This window comes from Rhinolophus sinicus, chromosome 2 (assembly GCF_057876585.1).
Source record: "Rhinolophus sinicus isolate RSI-liver-muscle chromosome 2, RSI-T2T, whole genome shotgun sequence".
Classification (NCBI taxonomy): Eukaryota; Metazoa; Chordata; class Mammalia; order Chiroptera; family Rhinolophidae; genus Rhinolophus; species Rhinolophus sinicus.
Genome location: NC_142502.1, coordinates 102,537,469 through 102,564,415, shown reverse-complemented (window position 1 = coordinate 102,564,415; position 26,947 = coordinate 102,537,469). Strand labels below are relative to the sequence as shown.

At 52.8% G+C, this 26,947-nt stretch overlaps 1 protein-coding gene and 1 pseudogene across 2 annotated transcripts; one reads left to right on the top strand and one right to left on the bottom strand.

The window, feature by feature from the left end:
• Positions 1–389: 389 nt before the first annotated feature.
• MTCH1 (mitochondrial carrier 1) lies at positions 390–17,793 on the bottom strand. Of its 2 annotated transcripts, none has more exons than XM_019738747.3 (12): positions 16,893–17,793; positions 12,501–12,585; positions 9,542–9,648; positions 9,091–9,168; positions 8,664–8,721; positions 8,278–8,329; positions 6,724–6,783; positions 4,803–4,947; positions 2,804–2,851; positions 2,546–2,613; positions 2,209–2,284; positions 390–1,200 (listed from the first exon to the last, which is right to left on the bottom strand). In XM_019738747.3, the coding sequence occupies exons 1-12, from the start codon at positions 17,211–17,213 to the stop codon at positions 1,129–1,131; spliced, it is 1,170 nt and encodes a 389-aa protein (XP_019594306.1). In that variant the 5' UTR covers positions 17,214–17,793; the 3' UTR covers positions 390–1,128. The 2 variants fall into 2 exon arrangements, with proteins under 2 accessions (XP_019594306.1, XP_019594307.1); XM_019738748.3 differs by having other exon boundaries at positions 4,854–4,947; positions 16,893–17,250.
• Positions 17,212–25,494, top strand: LOC109450891 (mitochondrial glutathione transporter SLC25A39 pseudogene; annotated as a pseudogene).
• Positions 25,495–26,947: the final 1,453 nt, after the last annotated feature.

Here is a 26,947-nt window from a genome sequence, read left to right as displayed (position 1 = left end):
CATGTCTGCCCCTTCTGCTCTAACCGCATGAACAATACACCAAATGACGCCATAAATGATGCCGTAAACCTGCGAATGTCATCCGGTTAATGACGGGTTTGGGAGGAATATTCTCTGAAGCTGAGAGGCTTTTGAAGGGACAGTCTCCCTGGTAACAGGTCTATGGCCTGGCTGATACTCTGTGAACTGTAATCTCGGCCTGGCCTAATTCAGAAAATCACCCAACACCCCGCCCTGGGGCTGAGCTACACCAGGCCCTGGCACCTCTTACCCACAGGCGGGGCTGCCCCCAGCCGTCGAGCGATGGCCCTCTCATACAAACACGAAGGACTGAGAGAGACTCTGCAGTAGTTTGAAAGCTCAGAAAAATAAGAGACTCCCCACAAAACTCCAAATCACCACCAATACATTTATTTGAGGGAGACAGGGTCAAATCTTCTCGGGCATTTTTAAACCGGGTAGGACTAGAGACACTGATCTGCCTAACCCTGGGTGTTCACAGAGGCACAGGGAACCAGGTCCTGCACGCTGCGGCGTCGCCATTAAACCACTGAGCACGTGATGAGGGGAAGACATTCTGAGCAGTCACATGATTTCCCATTCAGAAGGTGCTGCCTTCGTATCAGAAAAGTAGTGTTGAGAAAAACAAAGGCAGAACCTAGCAACAGTTTCCCAGCACAGACGGGGACATGACGTGACGCGGCCTCGTGAAAGGGGATCACGCCCTATTTACAAGCAGGAGAGCGAGGCTCCCATGAGCTGCAGGATGAGAGCTGGGGCTGACTTGGGTGTGAGTGGAGGTGGGATCTGACACCATGAGCCTTTTCCCATCCAACCTGGGCCTCCACAAGCCATTCTCTGGCCCCCTGCACAAGGCAGATGCAGCAAACATGCGAAGTGAGGGGACTGTGCCCCAGGCCCGCCCACCTTCCCCAGGTCTGACAGGTGAGCCTCACCCCCACCCAACCCCCACTCTGGACACACATGGCAAACATGGGACACCGGAGCCCAGCTGTGCTGGGGCACGTCTAGGTGTTGCTGGGTTGGCGCTGTCTTACAAGTGCCCGAGATGACCAGGCCTCACCCACAACGGCCAGGCTGAGACCGCGTGTTTTCCGGTGATCCCGGTTACTCCAGGGCGAAGCACGAGCCTGATGACACCCGGCGGAAAAGCAGGCTGGAGCCGCGGAAGAGCTGGCCCTGGGTTGGAAGGACCAGTCAGGTCAGCAAGAGGGGAGGCCATGCTTCCTATCCCGCCCCAGAGCCCGGCCGGCCTCGGGCGGCAGAGGACCCAGCAGCGCAGAGAAGCCGGGTCGGGGTGGCAGGCCGAGGCTCACATGCCTGAAGGGCGAGGTCAGACTGCCTTGTGCTGAGTGGCTCACTTCACACCACAGGGCGTCCAATGCTGGGGGACTACTCGGAAGGCAACCCCCCAAGAGGAGGGCACTGCGGTCCAGGACTCCTCCAATGCCCACGGGACGTGATGCACTAGAACCGACCGGAGTCGCTGGGGAGAACCCCACCCATCTCTCTGTCTCCCCACATCCCTCCTACGTGTCCTATGAGCAACCTGAGGCCAGTCAGTGCACTGGCTCCTCCTCAGGCTTCTGTCCCATTTTCCTTGAAGGCAAACCAAGGCCAAGAAAAGGCAAGGATCCGCCCTGGGCCAGATACCCGGGATTCTTGGCCTCTGGGCCCAGGAGTTCCAGCTGGCAAGAGGGTGCCTGGGCACAGAAGACCGGTCCCTCGCCAGGCTCACCATGTGGCCCAGCTCACCCGCTGGCTGTCCTGGGGACTGGGACGTCCCACAGGAGGAGGGGTCGGCCTCCAGCACGCCAGCTGCCTGGCAGAAATCGGTCCCAACCCAATGACTGCATTTCCAGCCATGTTACTCCAGGTGTAAGTTCTTGGGCTTTGCCACCTCCCCATGGCTCCCTCACACGTGTTCTAAGAGTCTTTCAGAGTTGAAGAAAGAGACCCGTCTCATGGACATTTCGAAATCAACTCAGATCTAATTTATCTCAAATCCTTTCTAAAATGTTAATTTATATGCCTTAAATCAAGACATTCTCTTTATCCTCTCTAGCCACAGCACTGTATCCCATGACGACCCCTTATCTTCCCAAGCAATGAAGAATCCACAAAACCATTTCATCTGCTCTATATGGAGGGAGTAGGAAAACCCTCCTCCCTCGGGAGCTTGCTTACCTGCACACTCAGGTACTTCCAGCAGTGGATCCAGGATTTGAACACTGGAGAGTAAGGGGGGAGCCCGGCCTGTAGCCTGCACGGGAAGGAGTGCATGTTAGATCCAGAGAACATGGGAGACGATCAGCCAAGGAAAAGGATACCGCAAGAAGCGGTCACCACCCACATCCTGAACCTGTCATCCCAAAAGGGTGTGGTGAATCCCAGAGGAAACCAGGGTGCCTGGCAGGCTGAACCCACACACAGACTGCGGGGGGGTGGGGGGGGCAGAGCACTGGATGGGCTCAGCCGGGTACCCGGAGCCTGGGCAGTGCCTGGTGGATGTGTGCACACTTACCCGCAGTTGTTCACAGCCATGAGATCACCGACCAGCAGAAAGGGGTAGGTCAGCATGCTCACTGCAATCTGAAAGCCAGGGAGACCTGAGTGTCAGGGACCCACCACCAGCCCTGACCTGGGCTCGGGGAGCAGGGACACACTGTGCCAACACCCTGTACTGAGGCCGGTAGGCCGGCCTCCGGCCACGACCAGAGCCGGCCTCCGAGGCCCCACCCAGGCCCACTGGGCAGTGGGAAGAGCAGCTGGCTTGACTTACCCCCATCACGAATTTGGTGTAGCTCCGGATGGCCAGGGCCTGGCTGAACTGCAGAGACAGAAATGAAGACGGGTTTGCCACAGGCACCTCAGGATGCAGACGTCAGATACGCAGGTGCTGGCTCTGTGCTGCCTGGTCTGTGATTCCCTCACCTGCCCTCCACACTGGCCTCACACACCCTCCACGCACACCACATGCCCTCTCAGGGCCTGCCAGCAGCTTCCATGGCCTTGTAGTCAGAACCAAGAGAAGAGCTGGGAGGCGCAAGTGGATAACCTCACTGAAGGGATTTCAGTGACCCAGCCAGGATGGGGAGAAGTGAAGACCACTGGCTGCGGCCTGTGTAACCCCATCGAGCTGGGAGCTCCAAGGGTTTGGCCTGAGCCTGCCTTAATCAGTGTCCAGGGCTTGGCACAGTCAGTGCTCAGTAAATGCTTACTGAATGAAAAGACAGACACCCACCCCAACTACCCAGGCACAGGATCCTAGTCCTGTAGCAAAAGGGGAGGGGAAACTCTGGGCTTACTGCTACCCTGTACCTCACCAAGCTCTCTCTCCCCCTTCAGACTCTAACTTCTGAAGTCTGCTTTGCCCAGGAAACAGCCCCTAAGTAGGAAGGGGGACTACCCATCCCTTAGTTTCCTGTGGCGTGGCCATCCCACCAGACGGGTGCCATGCAACCCTGAGTGGAGGTCTGCTCAGCCCTCTGAGTGGCAGCCTTTAAGCCACACACAGAAAAGCAGTTGGAAAACACTTTGAATGAAGCTGCTGACTGCTGCTGGTGCGACCTAAGTGCCGTAGCCCCTGGTCACACACCTGCCCACCTAGACTAGAGGAAACCCATCAGTTGTGGGACACCCCCCGCCCCAAGACACCCCAGCTGTCTCAGCCTTCCGGCAGCAGCTCTCCCATCCACGAGACCCCCGAGACAGGGCAGGGCCATGGCCACTGTAACTGTAGCTAGGAGCTGTCTCTACAGAGCCACTTGAATTTATTGACACTGGAAGGCCAGAGGACTCACCTACCCAAGTCAAATGGCCCAATAGCTTCCCTCTGAGCAGAGGCTCTCGGGGTACTCCTTGCCACAGACACATGCCCCCCCCACAGACACAGACACGTGTAGACGACGACCCCCAGGTGATTAGGCAGACAGGTCCCTAGCCCCTCACCTATCCTCATGGGGTGGGCAATTCCTGCTGTGAGAATATCTGGCTACCAGGAATTCCTTGCCCATCACTGCTCTCCAACTCTCATCTTGCTTCAGGTAGAACCAGTTAACTTATCGGGTCCCCAGACGTCCTTCAATAAGCGCCTTTTAGAAGGACCCATGCCTGACCCACTCTGCTGGGGTCTGTGTACCCCAGGCTGTGTAGGCCACCGCTGACAAAATAGTGGGGTGCTCCTGGACAGTACACGTCCTCCCTGATTTGAGAAACTTCAAGGGGGGCAGCAGCCCCAGCCTGGCACAGGCAAGGACCCAGTCCCAGCCCTGTCAATTCCTAGCTGAGTGCCTCTGGCGGGCCCTTCGATCTCTGGGTCTCGAGTTCTCTATCTGTAAAACAGGCTGATACGTATATCTGCCCTGCTCCCTGCACTGGGGTTCTGTCAGGATCGAATGTCATAATGTTCACAGAAGGGCTTTGAAAAGCAGAAAAACTCGGCAAAAGTTAAAGGGAGGTTGTTAGCTGGTCGGTCTATCTTCTGATGTCCTGCCCCCTAACTGGGTCACTAACTTAAACCATCCTCGGATAAGCAGGGGCCGATCTTATTTCTAAAGCTGCCCAGAGCCACTCATTCTATAAACTCCTCCGGGTTACCCATCTTGAATCTCATCTCTTGAGGCCATTGTTGCCAGAGGCAAAGCTTGGCCTGGGGACAATCAGATGCCCTCTCTAGCTCTCAGGGCCTGGTGCTCAGAATCCCAGACGCCTCCAGTCTGCCCCAGACCCTGGGCATCAGCAATACACGGAAAGATGGACAAGTCCTTGTTCGAACCAACCTGGGAACCTGGATTCTGGTCGTTCCCCAGCCCCCCTGGGGTGTCACTCACGCTGTCATCCACCAGGTAGGCATTGATGAAATGGGCCAGCAGGTTACAGCCCCACAAGAAAACCACATCTCCCAGGAGGTGAGGGATTAAGCCGCTAAAAAACAAGGTGAGCAAAGATGAGCAGAGGAGGGAGGGGGGCATTTCCTGGGCGCTGCACACCCAGGAAGCAGGCAGGGATGTTCCAAGCTCCAAACATCAGCATGTCCACCACCACGATAGGAAGGCAGCCTGCAGGGCCTGTGAGCCCACACCAGGAAGGCAGCTTCCTTTCTCCAGCGGGTGGATGGATGTTAGATGCCACACCTGCCGCCACAAATTAGTTTACGGTTTCACAAGTGGTTTTCAAACCCCAGAAGCTAGGCCTCAAGCTGTAAACGTTGTTAACTCTGGCATTTTCACTGTGCATTATGAAAGAGTGTCTACATGTTGGTAGGTTTCTCCTGACCTCTTAATCAACTCTCAGAAAACACTTGGCTCAATGCATCTGTTGTCTTCAGCCCTGGAATGCTTCAATGCAGACATTCCATGCAAGGTTTTACAAGAGGGCTGTCTTTTAAAGTGATTACCTTTGCGATAAGCAGCTCTACAAATAGATAAGGAAGCTTCCCCTAGCGTACAGTGCTGAGGACAAGCCACGCTGAGATCAGTGAGTTCTTTGTGCTACTTGTGTTTTTTAAATGAGCTTATTGACTTGCTGCAATATGGAATGACTTAAAAAGATCTCCAGCAGAATGATTATCTCTTGGGGAGGGGGAGCAGAATTATGATTTTTGAATTTTTAAAAATCCTTTTTCAAAAAATTTGAGTTCAAGAGTATATGCAACCCGTCTATGTAACGAGGGATGTTAGTAAAATGAACCTTCATGAATGCAGTTTCTAATCCTGTTGCTTCCACCTCTGCTCAGATTGACTTTCCACACATACCCTAGATACCAATGTGACAACCAAAATGTCTCCAGATGCTACCAATGTCCGTAGGGGCAAAATCACCTCCTGGTGGGTGAGACACACACGCCTACATGTAGTCATTTCAGGGTTAAAACGAGGGCTCAGAAATGAAAACACCTAGCCAACTATGAAACCACACTGAGTTACTAGAGACTACAATGAGTTAATACTTAGTATATACTTTGTACATAACAGCATGTACGTCACTGCCGAGACCTTAAAAAGGCAAATGACACTTGTCAGGCCCAGCTTTGGCGTTCCATTTGCGGCTTTTTCTGTCTGGACACAGTCTTTCGGATATGAGTTTTCTTTGTAAGTAAAGTAAGGTGGATGTGAGACACCGAGGAGGGCGGAGGGTCTGTGGCCCTCGGGAGACCATGTGCCCCGCTGACGGCTGCCAGCAGGGCTAGGCTTTCTGACTTTTCAAGAGAAGGCAGAAATACGGATTGCTATGTGAAATTCCCTAAACGTTAAATGTGAAGAACTCACGTGTCAGAAATACTACGTCAAACAGAAACCATCAGCTAGAGTCAGCCTGTGAGCTGCCAGTGCTCGACCCTCATCCATGTCCCAGATTTCAGTCCCCTTCATTGTTTAGCAGTGAAACACAGGACGAGAGAGTGCCCCAGCTCATGTCCAGCCCCGCGCCTACCCCCAGCCCTGGAGCAAACAGACGGAGCCCAAGGGGGTGGGGTCAGTCCAGTCAGCACTGGACGAACAGTACCACGTCTGTGGGAGCCGTGATCTGGCAAGGGCTGGTGGCTTTGTCCCGAGGAGCCGCACATGCTGTGGAAGTCAGCTACTCAGGCGGGCAGAGCTGGGGTTAGTCTGAGGCCAGCAGCTGCGGCCTGAGAGGTTGACAGTGAGCCTGTTAGTAGAGCCATGCCCTGTGGCTGGTTATGGGGGGTATAAACTCACGTACACGAAGAATCCCAGCAGCCCCTCCTCTTTGAAAATCTTCCCAATGGAGCTCAGCACACCGCTGTGAAGAAAGCGACACAGGGATAGAGGTCACCCAGTGACCTGGAGAAGCCTACCCTGCTCAGAGCCATCCAATCCCAGCTGGGATGGGCAAGGGAGATTCTGTTCCCAGGCAGAACCCAAGTGGAAAAGATTAGAGAGCTCCTGTTTGGGGGTGAGGGGGCGCTTACCCAGTTCGTGGAGACTGGGGAAACCCAGCCACGACTAGGGCAGAACCCTAGCAGTTCGCTACGGCTATTTTCTGTGGGTCTGGAATTTAGGAATGAACCGTCCAGCCTGGGCTGCTGCAAAGGTGACGGGCCCTTCTCCTGCCTGGCCGTGGTGCTTATCTCTGGCTGAACAATCTTCGGACAGAAGCCTGAATGATCGACAGAGTGAGAGCAGGGGTGGTGAGTGGAGAGAACCACCTCCCCAAGGGCAGAGAAGGAACACGGCCCTGTAGCAGGAGGCCCTGGAATCAGACCGCCCAGACGCAGCCTGGGAAAAGGCACCTGGCCCTCCCGAGCAGGGAGCTTGGGGACAAGCCTGGTCACTGCAGCCTGTAAGAGACCAGAGGATGGGCTGTGGCATCTCAGGTGTGAAATGCAAGGGAGGTTCAAGAGCAAGCTCTGTGACCTGCAGCTAGCAGTGCCAAATGGCCTGTCGTGTGCGAGGCTCTGCAAAGCCTAGATGGCAGGGGTTGCCTACAAGAACAAGTTGGTGGGAGACAGAGCTCTGGCTTGTGCTGGTCCTGAGGCACCCAGCCCTGCCAGGCCTCTACCTTTCTTCTCAGAACAGTGGCTCAGCCATTCCTGGTCCCATCTATCAACCTCACATCTCAGTCTGGGGGAATGGGCCAATTTCCCTGAGGGAACCAAAATGAGGCACCATGACAGGCGCGCTTCCTGGGGCAACGGCCCTATAGGACAGCTGCAGGAAACAACCGAACCTAGGAAATGAGAGAGAGGACAGGTAACACAGGCGCCTCCTCCTGTCACACGCCTCCAGGACTGAGAGCCTCAGAGGAGCAGAGAGGGCATAAGTGCCACAGAGCAGGGCTGTGTCAGCACACCTATGCCCACAGCCCTAAGGACACAGAGACGCTGCGTAAGTGTTTGGTGAACAACTGCAAGGATGAGCTCCAAGCCACGGCAGAGCGACAGGAGGAAACGAGCTGTAAGCTGGGTTCTAGGAAAGCTGGAGAAATCGTTAGGGCATAACCTCGGGTCTAGGAGGGAATCCCTGCTCAGTCCTAAGTAGCAGAACCAGCTCTGGTACAGAATCGGCTCCTAATCCACGCCGACTCCAAGCCCACTCACCCCCTCTGGCAGAGCTTCCAGGCTCATCCAGAGCAGCCTAGACCAAGGGTGCACAAGAGAATATGCCCCTGGATACGGACTACGGGAGCCACTGGCACGTTCCTCGGGAGCCAGCAAATGAGAATTAGGGCAGAGAAGCAGCACGACTGTGAGTGGGGACCGGGTCCCTCCTGCCAGTCCCGAGGAGAATGACCCACCTGTACTTGGCCTCCCGTCCCACAAACTGGACCATGCAGCGCATTGAGATGACTGAGGGGAAAAGAAACACACACAAGTGACATGACGCAAACACACCAAGCCCATGACATCCCAGCTGTGGGGTGCCCGCTGCAGTGGCCACTGCGTAACATGGCCTGCGTCAGAGTGCGGGGTGACACACCCCCATGACCACAGCATCCCGTTTCTTCTGCCTGGGAGAGCCCCAGCTGCCTCTGGACAGGACTCCCAGCCAACCTCTCCTCAGCAGGGTTCCAACGGAACACCCCTCCCCACTGCCACCGCCCAGGAATTCTACCGCTGCCCAGCTACAGTCCACGAGGGGTCATCCCACGGCTGAGCTGCAATCTCCAGTGGGGCAGCTCACCATGCAGGGGGTGGGCCAGCATGCGGGACACGCACTGCATCATCATCTCATAGGAGGTCTGCAAGAGAGCAGAGGGGGCTCAGTGCGGCCTGCCGCTGGGAGTGGCACTCCTGGGGAGCTAGGAGCTTTCATGAGGGAGAGCCCAGGATCCCGCAGCCCCCACGTGGGGCCAGTCTACCTCGATGGCCCCACTTGTCACCCACCCCTAATTCCTTCCGCCCAGGACTGCCAGGTCCCTGCCAGGTCCCTGGTGGCTCAAGGCTTTCTGGGATCCCCTGCAGTATTTGGAATGGGGCTCCTTCCACATCCCACCCCCCCATGCAAGCGTGAGGAGCCAACTCTGAGACTCAGTGACCTGCCTACCTCCGGAGTGAGACATCATCTGTCTCCCTCTAAGGGCCTCTCCCCCTGCAATTCTAACACCCACCTCTTTCACCACTTTCCTCAGAGAAGTCTTCATGTCATCCTTGTTGCAAACCTGCTCGACCTCATCTGGAGGGAAAACCTGAAATACAAAGGACAGCTATGCCTCTTAAATGTAACTCATGGCGCAGAGACAGCAGGAACCAGTTCCCACTATTTTCTCTGTCCATTAGCTGGGCCTGCCCCTGGAGACCCCCAGGGCTGGAGTTCGGGGAAAAAAGTCCCTGCCTGGTGTCACAGCTGTGGGAAAGTGGGGGGACTGCGGGGCAGAAGCCCTCCCACGAGAGTAGACGCCGCACTGGACCACCAGGGTTTGGAGCCTGGCTATAATGCTGGGGTGGAGGCCCAACCAGTCTGGAAACGGAGAAGCTGGACGGTGCACATGGCTGCCTCTGGGGGGGCAGGGAGCTCAGGGGAACCTCGGGCAACTGCTCCTGGCTTCGCCCCGGGCTCACCTTCTTCATGCTGCCCCGGGTCACGGTGGAGAGGGCGTTGGACATGAGTCGGGGGCTTAGGCCTCGGAACAGCCCTATCTTCCCATCCACTTGCACGATGTACTTGGCTGGAAGTAAGCAGAGGCGGCAGTGTCACACCCAGCCCAGACACCCACGCCTGGGTCCCATTCACACCCAGACCAGATGCAGCCTGTCCCTCAGTCATGGAAGGGAGCACCCAGCCAGGACCCCAGGAGTAATCAGGTCCCACCCCCAACAGCTTCTCTAGCCTCTCTTCCTTTGGGTAAAAACCTTCAAAACGTATTTTTCACAAACCGGTTCACATATTTTCTTTTTTCAGCTTTGAAAAATTGACTTGGCAAACTGAGCTAAAGTTTTCCAACTCAGCAACTTAAATGCTGCAACCCAGAAACCAATCCTGTCGCTTATAAAGAAATGTCTTTCTCAGGGGAAAGGAAACAGGCAGAGGGTACCCACAGGCAATGATGAAGTTTGCAACCTAAGGGAGGAAAAAAGGGAAAGGAAGGGCTCCCAGAAGAAAGGCTCAAGAACATCCCGAGTATGCCATGGAGGGGCCGTCCCCACCTTGTCACTATGCTTTGCCCAGGACCCCATCTGGCACTCGTGGGCATTTATTAGTCAAGGTGTGTGTGTAGGGGGAGGGCACAAGTGGAGAAGTAACTGAAACAGAGGCACCAATGAACTATTCTACAGAAAAACTTAGGCAGTCAAGGAAGCTAGACCCTACCTGTGCGTCAGTGTTTTTCATTAGGGTCTATAAAAGGATCACTTTTTTAAATGTCTTGTTGTTTTAATATCAGATTTTAAACTATGTTAAAAAAGGTGGTGTATTTTTGTAAAGCTGTGTACTTGGAAGCTAGCAGAATGTTCTCTCAGAGGTGCTCCCCTTTCAGGCCCACGACCTTAGCTCTCCAGCACCGCACAGTGGCAGGAAGCAGCACACTAGGCCTTTCTCTCCGCGACATGTCTGCCAGCCCAGCGATTTCATGTCACTGCTAGCAGGGGTTTTCACAGGGCCTCACAGTACCTGTCACCTGTATTCGTGGCTTCCTGAGATGGGGTAGGGCTCGGAAGAGAGCGGAGCGACGTGGCAAGGTGCCCTGCTTCACAGAGCGAACAGGTAGAAGGAATGTGGCGGGAGGGGAGCGCCAGCCAGCAGAGAGCTGGGCAGGAAAAAGCCTGAGTGATCTGGGCGAGACACTCACCTCTTTCTACCCGATTTGCCCACCAGTAAGAAGGAGTAAGGACCCCTACTTCTCCCCATCTCAGAGATGAACTATGAACAAGTGAGAGCAGAGAAAGGCATGCAGAAATGCCGACAGAGGCCTTTCCGGGTACAAAGGGGCTCCCTTATTCCAGGGGTTCTCGACAGTCTCTGGAAAACTCTCCAGGAAGTTCTCTTCATTACACCAAAGGACACCACGGCAGCTGCGGCGGTTTTCACCAAGACACGGGCGGAGTAGATGCTGCCCAGAGTCCACGAGACACCCAGACAGCCAAGGCCCCTCCTGGCAGGAGAGCCAGGATGGAGTCAGAAATACCCAGTGGGCATCTGCTTACAGCGTTTATATAAACGGGGTGGAGGGAGCACCTCAGAACGCTGCTCATCTTTGCAAGGGGCAGTAATGTGAAAGTCAAGGGCCCTCTACCTGAGTCCTTTAGGGAAAGGCCGTGCGACGTGAATAGAGCCAGTCTGGCTCCTAACGTGAGTCCCTCACATGGCTGGAAGCATGTGTAGCCGTAAACAGACCCAGTGTTCACTTTCTATACCGGTCTCACTGTACTTTGGTGGGGGAACCTTCCTAATTCCCCCTCCCCCACACTGACAATCTTTAAATAAAAACAAATATGAACACATTTCCCCACAAAATGACACGTTCTGCCTATACTTAACAACATAGTAGCAAAACTCAAAAAGACACATGGTATCAGATCCTGCCAACAGTGCATGAAGTAGAAAAATGGTGACAGGAGGCGAAGTCCAACTTTATTCAGCAGAAAGAAAGACTTTCAGAGAACCTTCTGGACTGACCAAACAGATACGAGCAGAGGTGAAAGAAGCATGAGGGGATCAGCCTGGCTGTGAACGTGGAGACCAAGGGCACATTTAAAGAAGTCCCCATCACGCTCATCCTGGGAGGGTGGGGACTGGAAGAGGAAAGCGATGGTGGACCTGAAAGGCCTCGCGCAGCTGGCACCTACGGGCCAGGGAATGGGCAGCAGAGGCAGCCAGGCGGGCTTCGCTGGCATCAGCAGGCTGCATGGTGGTGGGCTTCCTAGTGGGGCCCTCCCGACAGGCAGAGCTGCTGGGGCGGGGGTGGGGGATGAAGGGTCAGGCCTGGAGACGCCACTGTGCAGACGTGTAATGCGGGACCAGGACAGAAAGCAGCCCGAGCTCACGTAGCTGGTCAGGGCACACTGGCGTGAAGCCGTGACTCATCACGCATGCAGCTCTATACCCACTGGTGGAGGTGCCAGAGGGAGTCAGCACCATGCCGGGGAGCACAGGGAAAGAGGACAAACAAAGAAGGAAAAGAGCTGGAGAAGACGGAAAGCGAGAAAGATAGTAACAGAGCCAGACTGCTGGGAAGGCAGAAGGCACGTATACCAACCCCATTCCAGACAAACCTGGAGCAGCAGGGGTGACAGGGCCCAGTGTCCTGGACTGGCCCCTCCCTCGCACATCTGTCTGCCCCTCCTGCTGCCTGGGCTGATGGCAGCGGCTGTGGGAAGAGGAGCTGCACCACAGCTGTATCGTTTACTTGCTCCCACCCTGACACCTGCTGCCTCTGGCCACACTCTTCGATCCCCTCCTCCATGCCAGCTCTGACTCTGGGTGCCATGCTGCCCAGTGTCCCCCAGGGCCAGCAAGCCCTGCTCCCCGTTTGATGCTTCTTTTCTGCCAGTGTGGTCTCACCTGCCTTGGAAGCACACTCACCGTAGGTGAAGAAGCTCGGCAGATAGAGGACCTTCCTGCCCAGGACATTGGTCCCAATGGTGGGGGGCATCGGCTCATGACCCACCTTCGGAATCAACAAATACAGAAGGAAGGTCAGATTCCACTGCGGATTCAGTCCTAGAGCTTCTCCTATTTCCCGGGCCTCTAACTTCTCCCACAGACTCTAATCTAATGCCGCTCCGGTTGCTCCATCGAAACATACCAGAAATTTCATCAGTGTCTATAACCATCAGCATCACGGAATCTCCCGATGAACAGCAAGGTCAGTCCCAGCTACCACCCTCCCACAAGCCAAGGCACCTCCGTCCCGACAGGCTCACCTTCAATCCCAGGTTTCACCAGGGCAAAATCCATTTTTATATGCTTTGAACCCCCTGCTCATCTCAGAATAAATCTGTGAATTCTCATCTCTGGGTGAGAAACTTCAGTCCAGTCTCAGTCCCAATGTGGCAACACCGAAAACACAGCACACCCAAACCTCAGCCCCAAACTTCAGACAGCTCAGCTCCAAGTAACCTATGCCAAAGTTCACCCCACAACTCAAATTTCTTACCACACCCACTGAAGACGCCAACAGATCTGTTCCTCACTCCCAGGCAAACTGTGACTTTGAATCCCAGTTGGTCCTCAAACAACTAATTCCTCAACTGTGTTCTGATCTCGAGCACCCATATCCCTGTGACAGAATGTCCCCTCATTTCTGTGGGGCTGTCTCATTCTTGCTGTGGAAATGCTGGTTATATAAGGGACCTGTTAAACTCATGGGTGGGTGAAGGACCAAACCACCCATACCCTTGTGAGGAGGTGGGGTCTCTCCTGATGGGTGAGGCCATTTGTTATGCTGCCTCATAAATGAGGAGAGAGACTCTCTCCGCTGCCGGGCAGGAGGCAAGGTGTCTAGGAGACTAGCGCCTAAGCGTGGTGTGAGAAGGCCCCTTCCTTGGCCGGATGCTGGGACAGCAGCCCTGTCCCTCAAAGCAGGCCAGCCGAGCTAATGAACCAGAGCAGCAACTCTTTGAATGTGGAAAGGAGCAAAAACGGCAGGGCTGGGCAGCTCTGCCTTAAAAACTGGACTACGTATGCTTCTAGTGCTTTTCTGGCTCAATTCCCTTTCTTGTTTGTCTTAGTCAGTCAAGTGTTTTTGAAAGTTCAGGCTGGGCCGGCCCGATGGCTCAGGTGGTTGGAGCACCGTGCTCCTAACGCCGAAGTCACCAGCTTGGTTCGATTCCCACATGGGCCAGTGAGCTGTGCCTACAGCTAAGATTGTGAACAACGGCTCTCCCTGGAGCTGGGCTGGAGCTGGGCTGCCGTGGGCTGCCAAGTGTTGCCGCAGGCTACCGTGTGCCGCGGCCGGCAGCCACTGTGAGTGGCCGGCAGCTGGCGAGAGCTGCCATGAGCTGCTGTGACTGGTGATTGACTGCCTAGGGGGGGTGGGGGGTCAGGGCAAGGCTCATAATACCAGCATGGGCCAGGGAGCTATGTCCTACACAAGTAGACTGAGGAACAACAGCTTGAAACGGAATGTGGGGGGCAGCCAGAAGGGGGCGGGAAAGAAAGGTCAGGCTGTCCTTTGTGGATGTGATTCTCTGAGCTACATGACAGATCAATGATTATAAATTAAGAACCCACCTCTGGATGGGGACCTTCTTTAAAGAAAAATTCTGGCCCAGAGGATGAAAAGGATGAGCCAGCTGACCCAAGCAGTTAGCCCTCCCCTTCTCCACCTTTCCCCTTCTGGATTAAAAGCTCGAAGGTTCTAAGTTTTTATTTTTATTTTGTTCTCTTATACAGGCAACATTCCTTTTATACCCTCAACTCCAAGTCTGGGCTACTGCTCTTTTGCTTTTGCTGTGTTACCCAGTCTAGTCACTACAATTTGGGAGTCCCATCAATTCCAATTTCATCCTTAAATCTGCTGTGTCCTTTCACCCCATGTCCCCCTAGTTCTGCAATCTGTTGAGTCTACATTTTAAACTTCCACTGGGTTATCCAAGGCACAATGGTCAGACTTTACCCCTATTCCCCTCACCCTCAAGTTCTCATTAGGTATTTGTGCCTAAGTCATACCCACCTAATTTCACCCCCAATTAACCCAGTCCTAACCACAGCCAAAGCTGTGGCTCTATATCAAATATTGGCAAAGCCAGTATATCACCCTCAAATCTCCCTGAACTGCATTTTTATTTACCTAATCTAGACACCCCCAAATCTACCACTCCAATCCTGCTACCCGTCCCGAACAGGGGTTGGCCTTTTGCAAAATGTTACCCTGATTCCCAAGCTATACCATTAAGATTTCACCCTAAAATATGGTACACTCAGCACCCGCTGGGTTCAAATCGGATAGGCCACCTGTCACCCCAACTGAGTTCACCCATCCGTACCCCGCCATCCAGGTCTTCTCATCCTTTAGCCTCCCTTCATTCCCCAATTCCCATTCTCCCTCATTCCCAACTCTTTTTGTCCAATTCCCTCTTCAAATCACCCTTATTTCAAATTTCTTCTCAAATGTGTACATCAAATCTACTATGGTCCAAAGGATGAAGCCACCCCCCACTTATTTCACATGGAGCCTCCCATTCCTGTCTGTACTCCAGCATCCCCCACTCCACAGAGCTTCCTATCTGCCACCCTAAAATGCCAGCCCTCACCAATCTCACTCTGTCAGCCGAAAAACTCAGCTCCCAGTATCCTTACTTCGCATGTCAGGTACCAATGGTTCTAAAGCCCCAATTTCTGTAATTTCTATTGTCGTAAATATAATCCTAATTCTCTAAGTAAAGCAGCCCTCACTCCCAAATTACAACCAAATGACAGTCTTGACCTTCCTCCCATCAGCCATTTCCAAATCTCAGTAACAATTAGAGTCTAGTCAGGCACCCTGATTTCCCTGACTAAATCTCCTTATTCCTTGTCATACCCCCAAACCTACTACCCCATTCCTCAGACCTGAGATTTCAATTACTCCTATTGAAGTCTCTCTTATGACAATTGTATGTTACACTGTCAGTACAATTACAAAGACAGTATATCTAACACCTATCCACCTCAACTCAAAAATCAAACCTCAAATTTTGGTTGGGTCTCCATCTCAATTTTTACCCCCCACTACCCACACTCCTTAACAGGAAAATTCTAGGCTAAATCTTCAGACATTAGTCCAGGCCTGAACCACTTCCATCTAAACAGTATCCATCTCCTTCACCAGCAACTAATCCTGCCAAATACACTCCCTCCACCTCGCTTCCTTCCAATTCAATCTCTCCCTCTCTCAAGCAGCCTGCTTCATCCGTGAGGAATTGTTGGGCACCACCAAATACACCAAGTGCACCTGCATGATTAGATTCCAGAGACATCTGTACCTTGGTCTGTTTCTGCCGGCTGCTACCTATCCTGTCTCCTAATGTCCCAACTACCCTTTCTGCTCAATTCCAATACTTCCAAACCCCTTCAGCCCATCCCCCCAGACAGAAGGGCTGTGATCCCCATCTCCGACCACAACCATGACGTCCATTTTCCAAATACGTCATCTCTTTCTCCCCAAAAGCTTCCTCCTCACTCCCATCTCCAGAAAATCGCCACCATTCCCTTCCCCCATTGCGTCGCCCTGTTCCCTCCCCCCCAAACGCGTCACCCCGTCCCCTCCTCCACCAAGTCTGCCATCGCCATCAGATCCAGAGCCCCATCTCCTGCAAACCCATAGCTTTCCCCTGCTAAATCCTCTGCCTTCGCCCTCTTCCACTACATGCCGTAACCATTAAATCCATTGTCCCCGTCCCCTCCTCCCAGAGTCTGATGCCCTTTCTCCTTTCCTAAATTTTTGGCTCTGGCTTCCCGTTCTTTGTCTAACAAACCGCTTTAAATCCATCCCTATCAAATCCCTATCAAATCCCGACCTCTACCCTAAGAATGTGCTCATCTTCTAAATACTTTGCCTTGGACCCCAGTCCTCCTCCCCACCCATTCGCTCAAACTTCCCGCCCCTCCCCCCAACTCTATTGCTTTACTCACCCCAAAATGATGCCCCTTCCTTCCTATTCGAAGTTCATCGCCTCCATTTCTTCATCCCCCAAACCCGTCTCTCTATACCATCGCCCTCCCCCTTGCACTCCCCAAATCCTTCCACCCTCTCCCAAATCTGTCGCTCCGACCTCTTCGCCCCCTTTTCTGCACCCCCAAACCTGTGTTCCCTGCATCCCCAAGCCCCTCATCGCTTTCCTCCTCTCCCACAACTTCGGCCCGCCAAACCCTCGGTCCCGCCTCTCTCCCCAAATCCGTCGCCACAGACTCCTCCGCCCCAATTCTGACCAGATCGAGGCCTGTCACCTTCACGCGAGCCCCCGCCTCCCTACGGCGCCCCCGACCCCCCACCTGGATGAGTAGCTTCACGTAGAGCAGCGGATGGCTGAGCGCTGTCACGCCCGCGCCCAGCGCCACGAAAAGAGCTTCGGTGGTCGGGGCGTTGTCCGCGGAGCCAAAGCCCCCCGACGCGCCGTCCATCCTGCGGGCCGAGGGCTGCGCCGCAGGCCGAGGGTGGCGCGGGTGTGCACGGTGAGCGGGAGGCGGATCGCGAGCCCGGGCCTCGACCCCCGCCGCCGCTCCGCCGCGAGCTCCGGCTCCCGCTCCGGCTCCCGCCATCCCCGCGGCACCGCCGCGAGCCCAAGGCGCCACTTCCGGGTCCGAGGCCCCCATGGCGCCGGGCAGCGAGGTCACTCCCCGTCACGTGACGCGCAGCGACCCGCCTCTCGCAGGCGTCAGGGGCCGGGCCGGGCCGCCCCACTCCGGGCCGCGGGGGAGCCCTGGGGGTGGCGCCGCAGATGGTACACACCGGATGTGGTCCCGGGCCGCGTGGAGACCTGGCGCTGCGCTGGGCTGGTGGCCGCGGGTCGGTGGTCGCGCACGGCCCCCGTCCAGCGCTAGGGGCGTGTGTAGGCCGCCGCAAGCCCGGGCGTCCCCCCCGGAGCCCCAGAGAGCGGCGGGGGCGGGGCTCAGCGGCTGTGGAAGCCAGACACCCCCAATATGGTGTGCGGCGCTTCTAAGCCCCCTCCCGGCTTCGGCAGTTTTCTCCGCAGTTCTGTGCCCGCCCCTTTGCGGCCCGGAGCCCAGGCTGGGCGGCCCGCGAGGCCGACCCCTCCGCTGTCTCCAGCCTTGTTTTCCCCTTTGCCTTCCCCACCAGATGGAATCCGGTCGCCCCTCAGTGATGTGGTCTCCCTCCTTTGCGCTTGAGGCCTCGCGAAACTACCTTGGAGCCAACGGTTAGAAAATGGGTTTTGCCCTAAAGTGCTAGGCGTATCTCTCTGACTAGATCGAGGGGGTTGTCATCAGCCGTTCAAAGTGAGCACACGCAGGCATTGTGCCTGCCAGACACCGGTAGTCTGATCTTTAGTTGATACAAATGAAGAATACTAACTGGCCCTTACATCGCACTTTGTGCCAGACACGTTCTAAAGTGCGCATGTTAACTCCAGTATAATCCTCGCAACCAGCCAGGGAGGAAGATACAGCAGGTCCTCTAATAACGTTTTATTCAACTTCATTTCCTTTTGTTACAATGTTGAGATGCAAAGGAACTTATCCCCGTTTATATTGATTAGCTTATGGTAAAATCAGTCTTATTACAGGATTCACATTTAGTCGCAGAACCTACCCCCTACCGCTGAGGACTTACTGTATTTATCGCAGCAGGTGTTCTGTTCCGGTTTGTAAAAGTGCCCATCCCCTCAACAACACTTAGAAGGCACCCTGCTACTTGTGAAGGTGCTCAGTAAAAGTTCCTGTTTAAATGGAAAGGAATGGAGTAACCTAGACTCTGCAGGAACACAGCAATGGGGCACCTGGTCCCTTTGCCTGTACTAGTCATGTGTTCATTGTGAGAAAGTTCTTTAGGACAGACGTCTGCCATCTGGCTATTTAGTCCAGATTTCCTGCAGTCTGCCCTTCCCAGCTCCCTTCCTGCCTTGCTCCCTAAAAAGCTGCCTTCCCTCTTGCCACTCCTGACAAATAGTCTATACACCTTCCACATCCAAATCCTGCCAGTCCACCTCCCTCCCTGCCTTTCTCCCCCACACTGGCCTCCCTAACCCAGATTTTTTCTGGTCTGAATCACTGCAAAGCCTCCTGGCCCTTTCAAGTTACTGTTCTCTTTCAAACACAACTTTCATTCAAACTTACCTCCCGCCCCAGGAGCACGTTAAAGGACTTCCTTTTGCCTGGATTCTGATTTAACTTTCTCAACAGGGAACTTCAAGTCAAGTTCATGCATAGCCTCATCTAACATTACAGCTGCCATACTAATTCTCCACCCAGAAGTGGATTTCTCGCTTGGGAGGTGGGATTACCTCATCTTCCTTCTGAAACTGCCTCACACAAACCTTTTCTTCCTCCTCTGGTCTTTTCCTCCCCATTTTTCTCCAGCTGTTTGTTTTTCCTTCTGACCTTGACTGCATGTCCACTGTTAGGCCTTTTACTCTGCCTTACATGGTCACCTAACTTTTTTGTGTATATTTGGTCCTTTCAGATAGTGGTTCCATGTAAGGCAACTATGTCTTACATTATTTTGTATCTTCCACAGCATCAAAAATATGGGGATATACCTGCAGTAAATGTTCAGTAAATTGTTTTTAAGTGATTGAATAATTTCCCTAAGCAAAGAAATTAAAGTAAAAATGGGTCAGTTAAAGCAGTTAGACTCCTAGGAAACCAAACAGAAGCAAGTGTAAAACTCCTCTATGGCTGTATTTCCACAACCCAGGACTCCTAGAGACACCAAGAGGAAGGAAAAAACAAAAAACCCTCACAATAAAAAAATTAAAAATCACTCAAAATCACATTCCATCATGAGAGTGAATGGACAAAATAGAAGGAGTCATAGTCCTGGGAACTTCACATAATAGAGCAATCTGAAAGAAACTTTAAGGGGGGAAATGTAGTTTTCAAATGAAGGCAAAGATAAAGAATAGAAAGTACTAGAAAAAAGAAAAGGACATTGTGAAAAAAGAACAGATATATTCGAAAAGGGATCAAACAGATCATCCAGAAGTGAAAGTATGCTTACTGAAATGATGGAATGAAAGAAAATCTTGCTCAGAATTCACTCAACAGAGCAATCTGGCAGTATGTATGTACTTAACACAGTTAGCTCTGAGCAGGGTTAGTGCCCCCCTGTGGTCCCATTCCCCTCTGCAATCACCATGGCAGTGTTTCCACACCATGCTATAGCTGTCGGCTGTCAGTCTCTCCTGTTACAGTGTAACTTCCTTGAGCGCAGGGACTGTCCTATTTATGTGGCACATGGTAGGAACCCACTAAATATTTACTAGAAAATGAGTGAAAAAGCAAAAATACTTTTAACAATCGTACAGTTATTTGTGATAACACCACTTACAAAATGAAAACTTTAGGGAGACCCGTATGCCCAAAGCAAGATCCCCTGAACAGCAGGAAATTAACAAAATATAAGACTCTTGTCGACTTTGAGAATTGCCACCTGTATAAACCACCAGTCCCCAGAATCTTGTGGGAAACTAATGGTAAGATGAAAAGAGAATACAAAATAGTAAGTACCCACTATTGCAACTAATTGACATCGCACTATTCAGGTCAGGAGAGAAATTGAGGTGATGCCAAGGTCAGCATGAGCGGTCAGTCCTCACCTGGGGAGAGTCGAGGCACAGCAAGTGTCAGGAGAATTTACCCTGGTGTAAAAGCCTGGATATAGGCTCCCTGTTTACTAGTTCTGGCTGAGAACGTTCTGGCTGCTGTCTCTGTTCACCTGTTGGCCTGGGTGGGGATGGGGAGCCCTGGGTCCCTAGGGTCCCATACCCAGACATCAATCCCACCCAGAGACCAAGCTCCAAAAGGAGCCAAAGTTAGGTTCTGGCACCACTGCCCCTGCCATTCCCCAACCTCCCCGCAAACACATAGGCTTCTATTGAGCAGTTTTAAGAGCTAAATTCAACCAGCTATCCTGTATTCAGGGGCTCCTCTGCTAAGTGAAGTGAACCAGGCCTGTACAGGGGCCCAGGTCCTGCCAGACACAGTAGCTACTGGCTTTACAAATACTAACTCCATTGATTATTACAATAAGAGGCCAGGGCTGTGATGATTATCTTCATTTCACAGGTGAGGAAACAGAGACCCAAAGAAGTGAAGTCACTTGCCCAAGGTCACACAGCTAATAAGAGGCAGGGCCAGAATTCAAATCGAGATCTGCCTGAGTCTGACACCCCATACTCTAAAATGGAGGTCAAAGACAGAAAACAGGCAGGTCTCCAGAGTGACGAGCCTGGGGCTGCTGGTGGGTAGACCAGTCACTTCAAGGTTGTTGATGGCACAAAGGCTTTCTGGATACATGGTCTATGAAGAGGACAAGATTTCAGCAGCTGTGACACACACCCTGTTTGCCTACATGTGCTAATGCCCACTCGATGTGGACACCCACCATGCACTTGTGAGCCAGAGGGCAGCCTGATGCCAGCCTCAGTCTGGTTTTCCTCCTCCATTTCTTTACATGTGTGGAGACAGCCCCTCCTTAAAGACTCATCACTCTCCCCCTGAGATTACACTCTTTGCAGGCCACGTCCAGCCTTGGGAGCTCCACAGTTGCTGACTTCTCTAGAAACAGCCTACCTGGTGAAGGAAACATGCAACCTGGAGTCAAAGGTATCTGGCTGTGAATTCCGGCATTGCTGCCCCCATGGTGAGGCCCTGAGAGCCTCTCTGAGCCTTGGTTTCCCCAGCTGTGCAATAAGAACTTGGGATGAGGAATGTGACAGAGTGACAGAACCACCACTCAATAAATACCATAGTGCCAAAACATCCGGGGGAAAGCCTCATCTTTGAATTTGAGAATTTCCCCCATGGATAGCTTTGAATATTTTCCCAGTCTCCCATCACTCCCTTCTTTGTGGGTAGTTCTTCATTTGTACAGTCCAACCCATTTCTGCACAAAGGAGGTTGGTGATCTTGCTGGTGGGGGACCATGTCCACCCCGGAAGTAATAGGGCTCTCACTGGGTGAGTAGTAGGGCTCTAGCTGGTGACAGCCCCGGCAGTTCCTGCCCAAAAGGACTCTGAACTAAGGGAGCAGAGAACTGTGCTAAGATAGAGCCGCTCAATTCAGGAAACACCTCTTGTCTTAATTATGCTAAAAGAAGGTGCATTATAACTGTGATCCCCTCAGAAATTCTGGCGTGTCATGCAGGTCACCAGAAATGTACTGGCACGAGGAATCACTATGCCTGCTGGGAAAAACATGGAAGACAACTTTGGGACGAAAAGGCCCCAAGGCCTTGAGATGAAACTTACAAAAGCGAAGGAGGGAAATGGGGTGTGTCACAGTGAGTGTAGCACTCACGCCGTGTCAGAAAGGATCAAATGCCTAGTTTGTGTTCTGTTCTATCATTCTACTCTTGGAGAAAGGTGAGTCCTTCTAAGTCTCTAGTACCCAATGTCTGTTTGTCCTAAGAGGTGGGAAGATGTTTTCTTCTCCGGCAGCAATTAGTAAAAATCAAAAATTAGTGGGCGCTGTCCAGAGTTTGGGGTTCAAGATGCTCTCATTCATTGGGAGAGTATTCAGCACTGAAAGGGAATCAACTATTCCTGGGCAATGACACGGATGAGTCTCAGAAACTACTCTGCGTGAAATAATCCAGGTACAAAAGAGCACCTGCTGTATGATTCCATTTATCTACAGTTCTGCAAGAGGCAAAATAACCTATGGGGATAAAAATCAGCGTGGCGGGGGCTGGCCCAGTGGCTCAGGCGGTTGGAACTCCGTGCTCCTAACTCCGAAGGCTGCTGGTTCGATTCCCACATGGGCCAGTGGGCTCTCAACCACAAGGTTGCCAGTTCAAGTCCCTGAGTCCCCCAAGGGATGGTGGGCTCCGCCCCCTGCAACTAAGATTGAACACGGCACCTTGAACTGAGCTGCCTCCCGAATGGTTCAGTTGGTTGGAGCTCGTCCTCTCAACCACAAGGTTGTCAGTTTGATTCCTCCACTCCCGCAAGGGATGGTGGGCAGTGCCCCCTGCGGCTAAGATTGAGCACAACACCTTGAGCTGAGCTGCCACTGAGCTGCCACTGAGCTCCCGGATGGCTCAGTCGGTTGGCTCATTTGGTTGGAGCGGGACCTCTCAACCACAAGGTTGCCGGTTTTGATTCCCGCAAGGGATGGTGGGCTGTGCCCCCTGCAACTAGCAATGGCAACTGGACCTGGAGCTGAGCCGCGCCCTCCACAACTAAGACTGAAAGGACAACAACTTGACTTGGAAAAAAAGTCCTGGAAGTACACACTGTTCCCCAATGGAGTCCTGTTCCCCTTCCCCAATTAAAAAAAAAAAAATCAGCGTGGGGGTTACCTATGATGAAGGAAGGAGTGGAAATGAGGCATGAGGAACTCTCTGGGGGGGAGGGGGGAGGAAAGGGAAGGGGATGGGGGAGGATGAAAGCATTTCTCATGTTGATTGGGGTGGTATTTACATCAGCTGATACATGAATAAAAGCTCACTAAAACTGTACTCTTAAAATCTGGGCACTTATTCCTTAATTAGGGAAAAATATTTCAGGACTAATATTTTTGTTGTTTGCTCTTAGTGGGTATCAATGTGTTTTTAAGGGAAGGTGCTGTCCAATGTCCACTGCACACGTTCATGTAATGTCTTACACAACTGGGAAGACGCGCCTACTCCCTTCTCCACTGCTTCAGGCCCCTAGCGGAGTCCAAATCCTTATAGGCAGTGGTGTGCTGGTAAGTGTTTAATAACTGGCTCTCTAGGAAAAAAAAAAGTTCTCATTTGTAGCACTTGCTGATTCGTGTGGTGTAAATTCTCTCACCATGAATGATTTCAAGCTGCCAATGTGATGTCACTGAGCGTGGCGTTGGGAAGAGATGGTCACAGTTGATTTTCGCAAGCCAGTAGGAGCCGGCTCCAGCATACCGCTGGGACAAGCCTGTATTTCAAAGCCTCAGGGGAGTGTTGGCAGAGTTGAGGCAGCAGCAGTTAAGCAGCGCGTGGCTCTGGGGTGAGCAGCAGTTTCCTATTAGCTTGAGTATGAAGGACGGCAGGAAGGAACGGACTCTGCCCTAACGTGGTCGTGTGACATACTAACCCCATTGTAAGAGGGGCAGCCTTGCAAGATATGGCAGTGTCGCAACTGTGTCCTCATAACTGGGGTTGGCAACCTGCTGGCAGCATCAGGACTTTTCAGTGAAAATATGAGTTATTTCATTTAGAATTCCTGAATCCTAATTTCTCCTGGGGAGAACGGAGAAGAAAACCTGGCACCACAAGGCCTGCATACCCTCCTGACAAGCACAGGTCATAGCGGAGTAAAAACGGCCCCTGTGAGAAGGACACAAATTCTCACCCATCACCGCATCTCAACAACACACCTGCCTCTGCAACCGGTTGTGTTACCTGCATGGTTCTAGTCGGCATTTGAGTTTGTAGATCCTGTCACTGTGTTTTTTGACTGTGACATTTCTGAGAATTAATTTGGTTTCTGGTAGAACAGTGTGTGTGCGTGTGTGTGTGTGTGTGTGTGTGTGTGTATACACCTGCTGGGTGAGCTGAAGAATATGCACAATTCCCCCAGTTGGAAGAACCAGACTTGGCATCTTCAGGTACCCAGGCTCACTCTGGATGCTCTTGGGAGACAATCGAACTTGGCCAGGACATTGCCTGGACCCCTCGTTCCCAATTCTGGCTGAAGAGTAAAATCAATGAAGGATTTAAAAAACCAAAAAAACAACCCCAGGCCTCAGCCCAGACAGTTGATTAAGAATCTCTGAGGCGCACAGACCCTGCACCTGCTGCAGAGCCGCTATGGCCCCGCGTGGCCTGGCCCCAGGCGCCGTGCGGCCTGAGCACCTGCCTAGAGCAGAACTGAAGCTACGGGATGGCTTACCAGGACCCTGCAGCATTAGCCCTTCCAACAAATGGTGTCCTCCGGTGCTGGGCTGTGGTCACCTCCTTCTCCATGACTCCCCTGGACATGGTGAAGGTCCGCTTGCAATCTCAGCCCCTTCGTGACCAGCGAGCGGATGCCTCCCTCCAGACTCTGGAGCCTCTTCTACACCAAATTGCCCTCCTCTCCCCAACCCACAGGGAAGTGCCTCCTGTACCACAGTGGTATCCTGGAGCCCCTGTACCTGTTCCCAGATGGTGCCCTCTGTGCCACTTGGTTTCAGGATCCCACTCGCTTCACTGGCACCATGGATGCCTTTATGAAGATTGTGAGACACAAAGTCCCAGGACCCTGTGGAGTGGCCTCCCAGCCACCCTGGTGATGACTGTGACAGCCACTGCCATCTGCTTCAACTATGACCAACTCAAGGCCTTCCTCAGTGGTCAAACCCTGACCTCTGAGCTCTGCGTATCCATGGTGGCTGGCCCACTGGCCCCCCTTGGGCACCGTGACTGTGATCAGCCCCCTGGAGCTGGTGCTGATGAAGCTGCAGGCTCAGCATGTGTCATACTGGGAGCTGGGTGTCTGTGTCCACGCAGCCGTGGCTCAGGGCAGCTGGCGCTCACTGTGGCTGGGCTGGGGCCGCACTGCCCTGCGGGATGTGTCCTTCGTAGCCCTGTATTAGTTCAACTCTGAGGTGGTAAAGAGCTGGCTGAGTGGCCTCAGGCCAAAGGACCGGACATGGGTGGGCGTCAGCTTTGTGGCTGGCAGCATCTCAGAGATGGTGGCAGCCATCTTGGCTCTACCCTTCGAAGACGTGGTGAAGGCTCAACCCCAGGTGACACTGGGAACAGTGGAGGCTGAGAGCCCCATCCCTGCATGTCGCTGACGCCACCTGGCTGCTGCTGCAGAAGATCCAGGTGGAGTTGGGCACCAAGCTTCCTCCCAAGGACCATGAAAGCTGCCCCCTCCTGTGCCATGAGGGTCACACCCATGAGTTCAATAAAAGCTTCTTCCAGAGGCCCAACCAGAACAGCCTTGGGCCCCTGAAAGGATGGAGGGGATGAAGGCCCAGTTTCTTCCCTGGATGGGGTGGGGCAGGAGGAGACTGAGCCAAGTGCCTTGTCCTCAGGGGAGGGGCCTCCGTTTTCTTTCCTCTCAACTCTAGGCCTGCCCAGGCCCTTCTCAAATAGCTTTCTTCTTTCTGGTCCTTATTCCCAAGCCCCAAGGATCATCATTTTTCCACCCCATCCCCCAAGTTCAAGAGCAAATCTGTTAACTCACCCACCCACATTTCCATGTGTGTTTGTTGTATCCGGGCCTGCCTGCAAGAGCCACAAAACCCTGGACCTGGTGTAGTCTGAACCAACCCCTGTTAATCTGTTAATTCCTTGAGTCTAAAGATGATGAACCTCTCAAAAAAAAAAAAAAAAAAAAAAAAAAAATCTCTGAAGATGGAGAGTCTGGAAATAAAATGTTTTAGAGAAACTCTACAGATGATAATTCCAAGGTGCACCCTTTAATTAATTAGTGAATTAATTAATTTTAAAGGAAGGCACCCCTTACGTTACTTTTTCCTTGGACTGAGGGAGAAGTCACAGGTAGTAGCATCAGTTTAAGTTTTCTTCCTATCCCAGGATGTAGCTCCCATTCCGGCCTCTAATAAAGGGGCAGGGCAGTAAGGAAGTGTGGCTTGCTCCTCCCACCCTGCTGGGGACCAGGTAGAAACTGCTTCTTGTCCAGGAGACTAGGCTAGAGGCTGCAGCAGGGACCAGAAACAGAATTAACTTTGGCTCACAGTGAGGCCAGGCCCTAGACGTTCTGCCTGGTGAGAGCTCAGGAGGGACAGAAAGTAAAAATTCCCCTTGACTCCTTCAACTGATATTTATTGAGCACCTACTATGTGCCAGGCACTATTGTAGATGCTAGGGATATAGCAGTAAGCAAAACAGATAAAAACACCTGCCCTCATGGAGCTAACATTCTAGTGGGGGGAGACAGACAATAAACACAGTAAAGAAATCAGCATATCAGAAAGTGATAAGTGAGAAACTAAAGCAGAGAGGAGGACTGGGAATGGGTGGCAGTGTGACAATTTGGGGGACATCTGTGGGATGAGGAAAGGATTTGGTGAAAAAGTGACATTTAAGTAAAGATTTGAAGGAGGTGAGAGGGTGAGCCATGCAGATACCTGGCAGAAGAGAGTTCTAGATATAAATGGCAAGTGCAAAGGGCCTGAGGGGGGGATGTGTCTGGCAGGTTAGAGAGTAGAGAAGAAGCCAAGTGTCCAGAGCAGAGTGAGAGAGGGGAAGCCGGTGGAAATGAGGCCAGGGAGTGGGGCCTTGTAGGCCACCGGCTACAGACTTGGCTATGACACCAGGAGACATAAACTAGGTATCCCTAACATAAACCAGATGAAGGTAGTCTTCAAAAAGCATGGGGAAACTGAGGCTAGAGTAGCCATTCAGCCAGCAAATCTTTCTGATTTGCCCTTTTGGGGAGGGTGGTGGCTCACTCACT

Coding starts and splice junctions, on each gene's coding strand:
- MTCH1 (XM_019738747.3), bottom strand. CDS start 17,213: ATGGGGGCCTCGGACCCGGAAGTGGCGCCTTGGGCTCGCGGCGGTGCC. Junction 8,722..9,090: donor TGAGGAAAGTGGTGAAAGAG/GTGGGTGTTAGA, acceptor GCTCTCTTGCAG/ACCTCCTATGAGATGATGAT. Junction 1,201..2,208: donor GGAAGTACCTGAGTGTGCAG/GTAAGCAAGCTC, acceptor CTTCCAACCCAG/GGCCAGCTCTTCCGCGGCTC.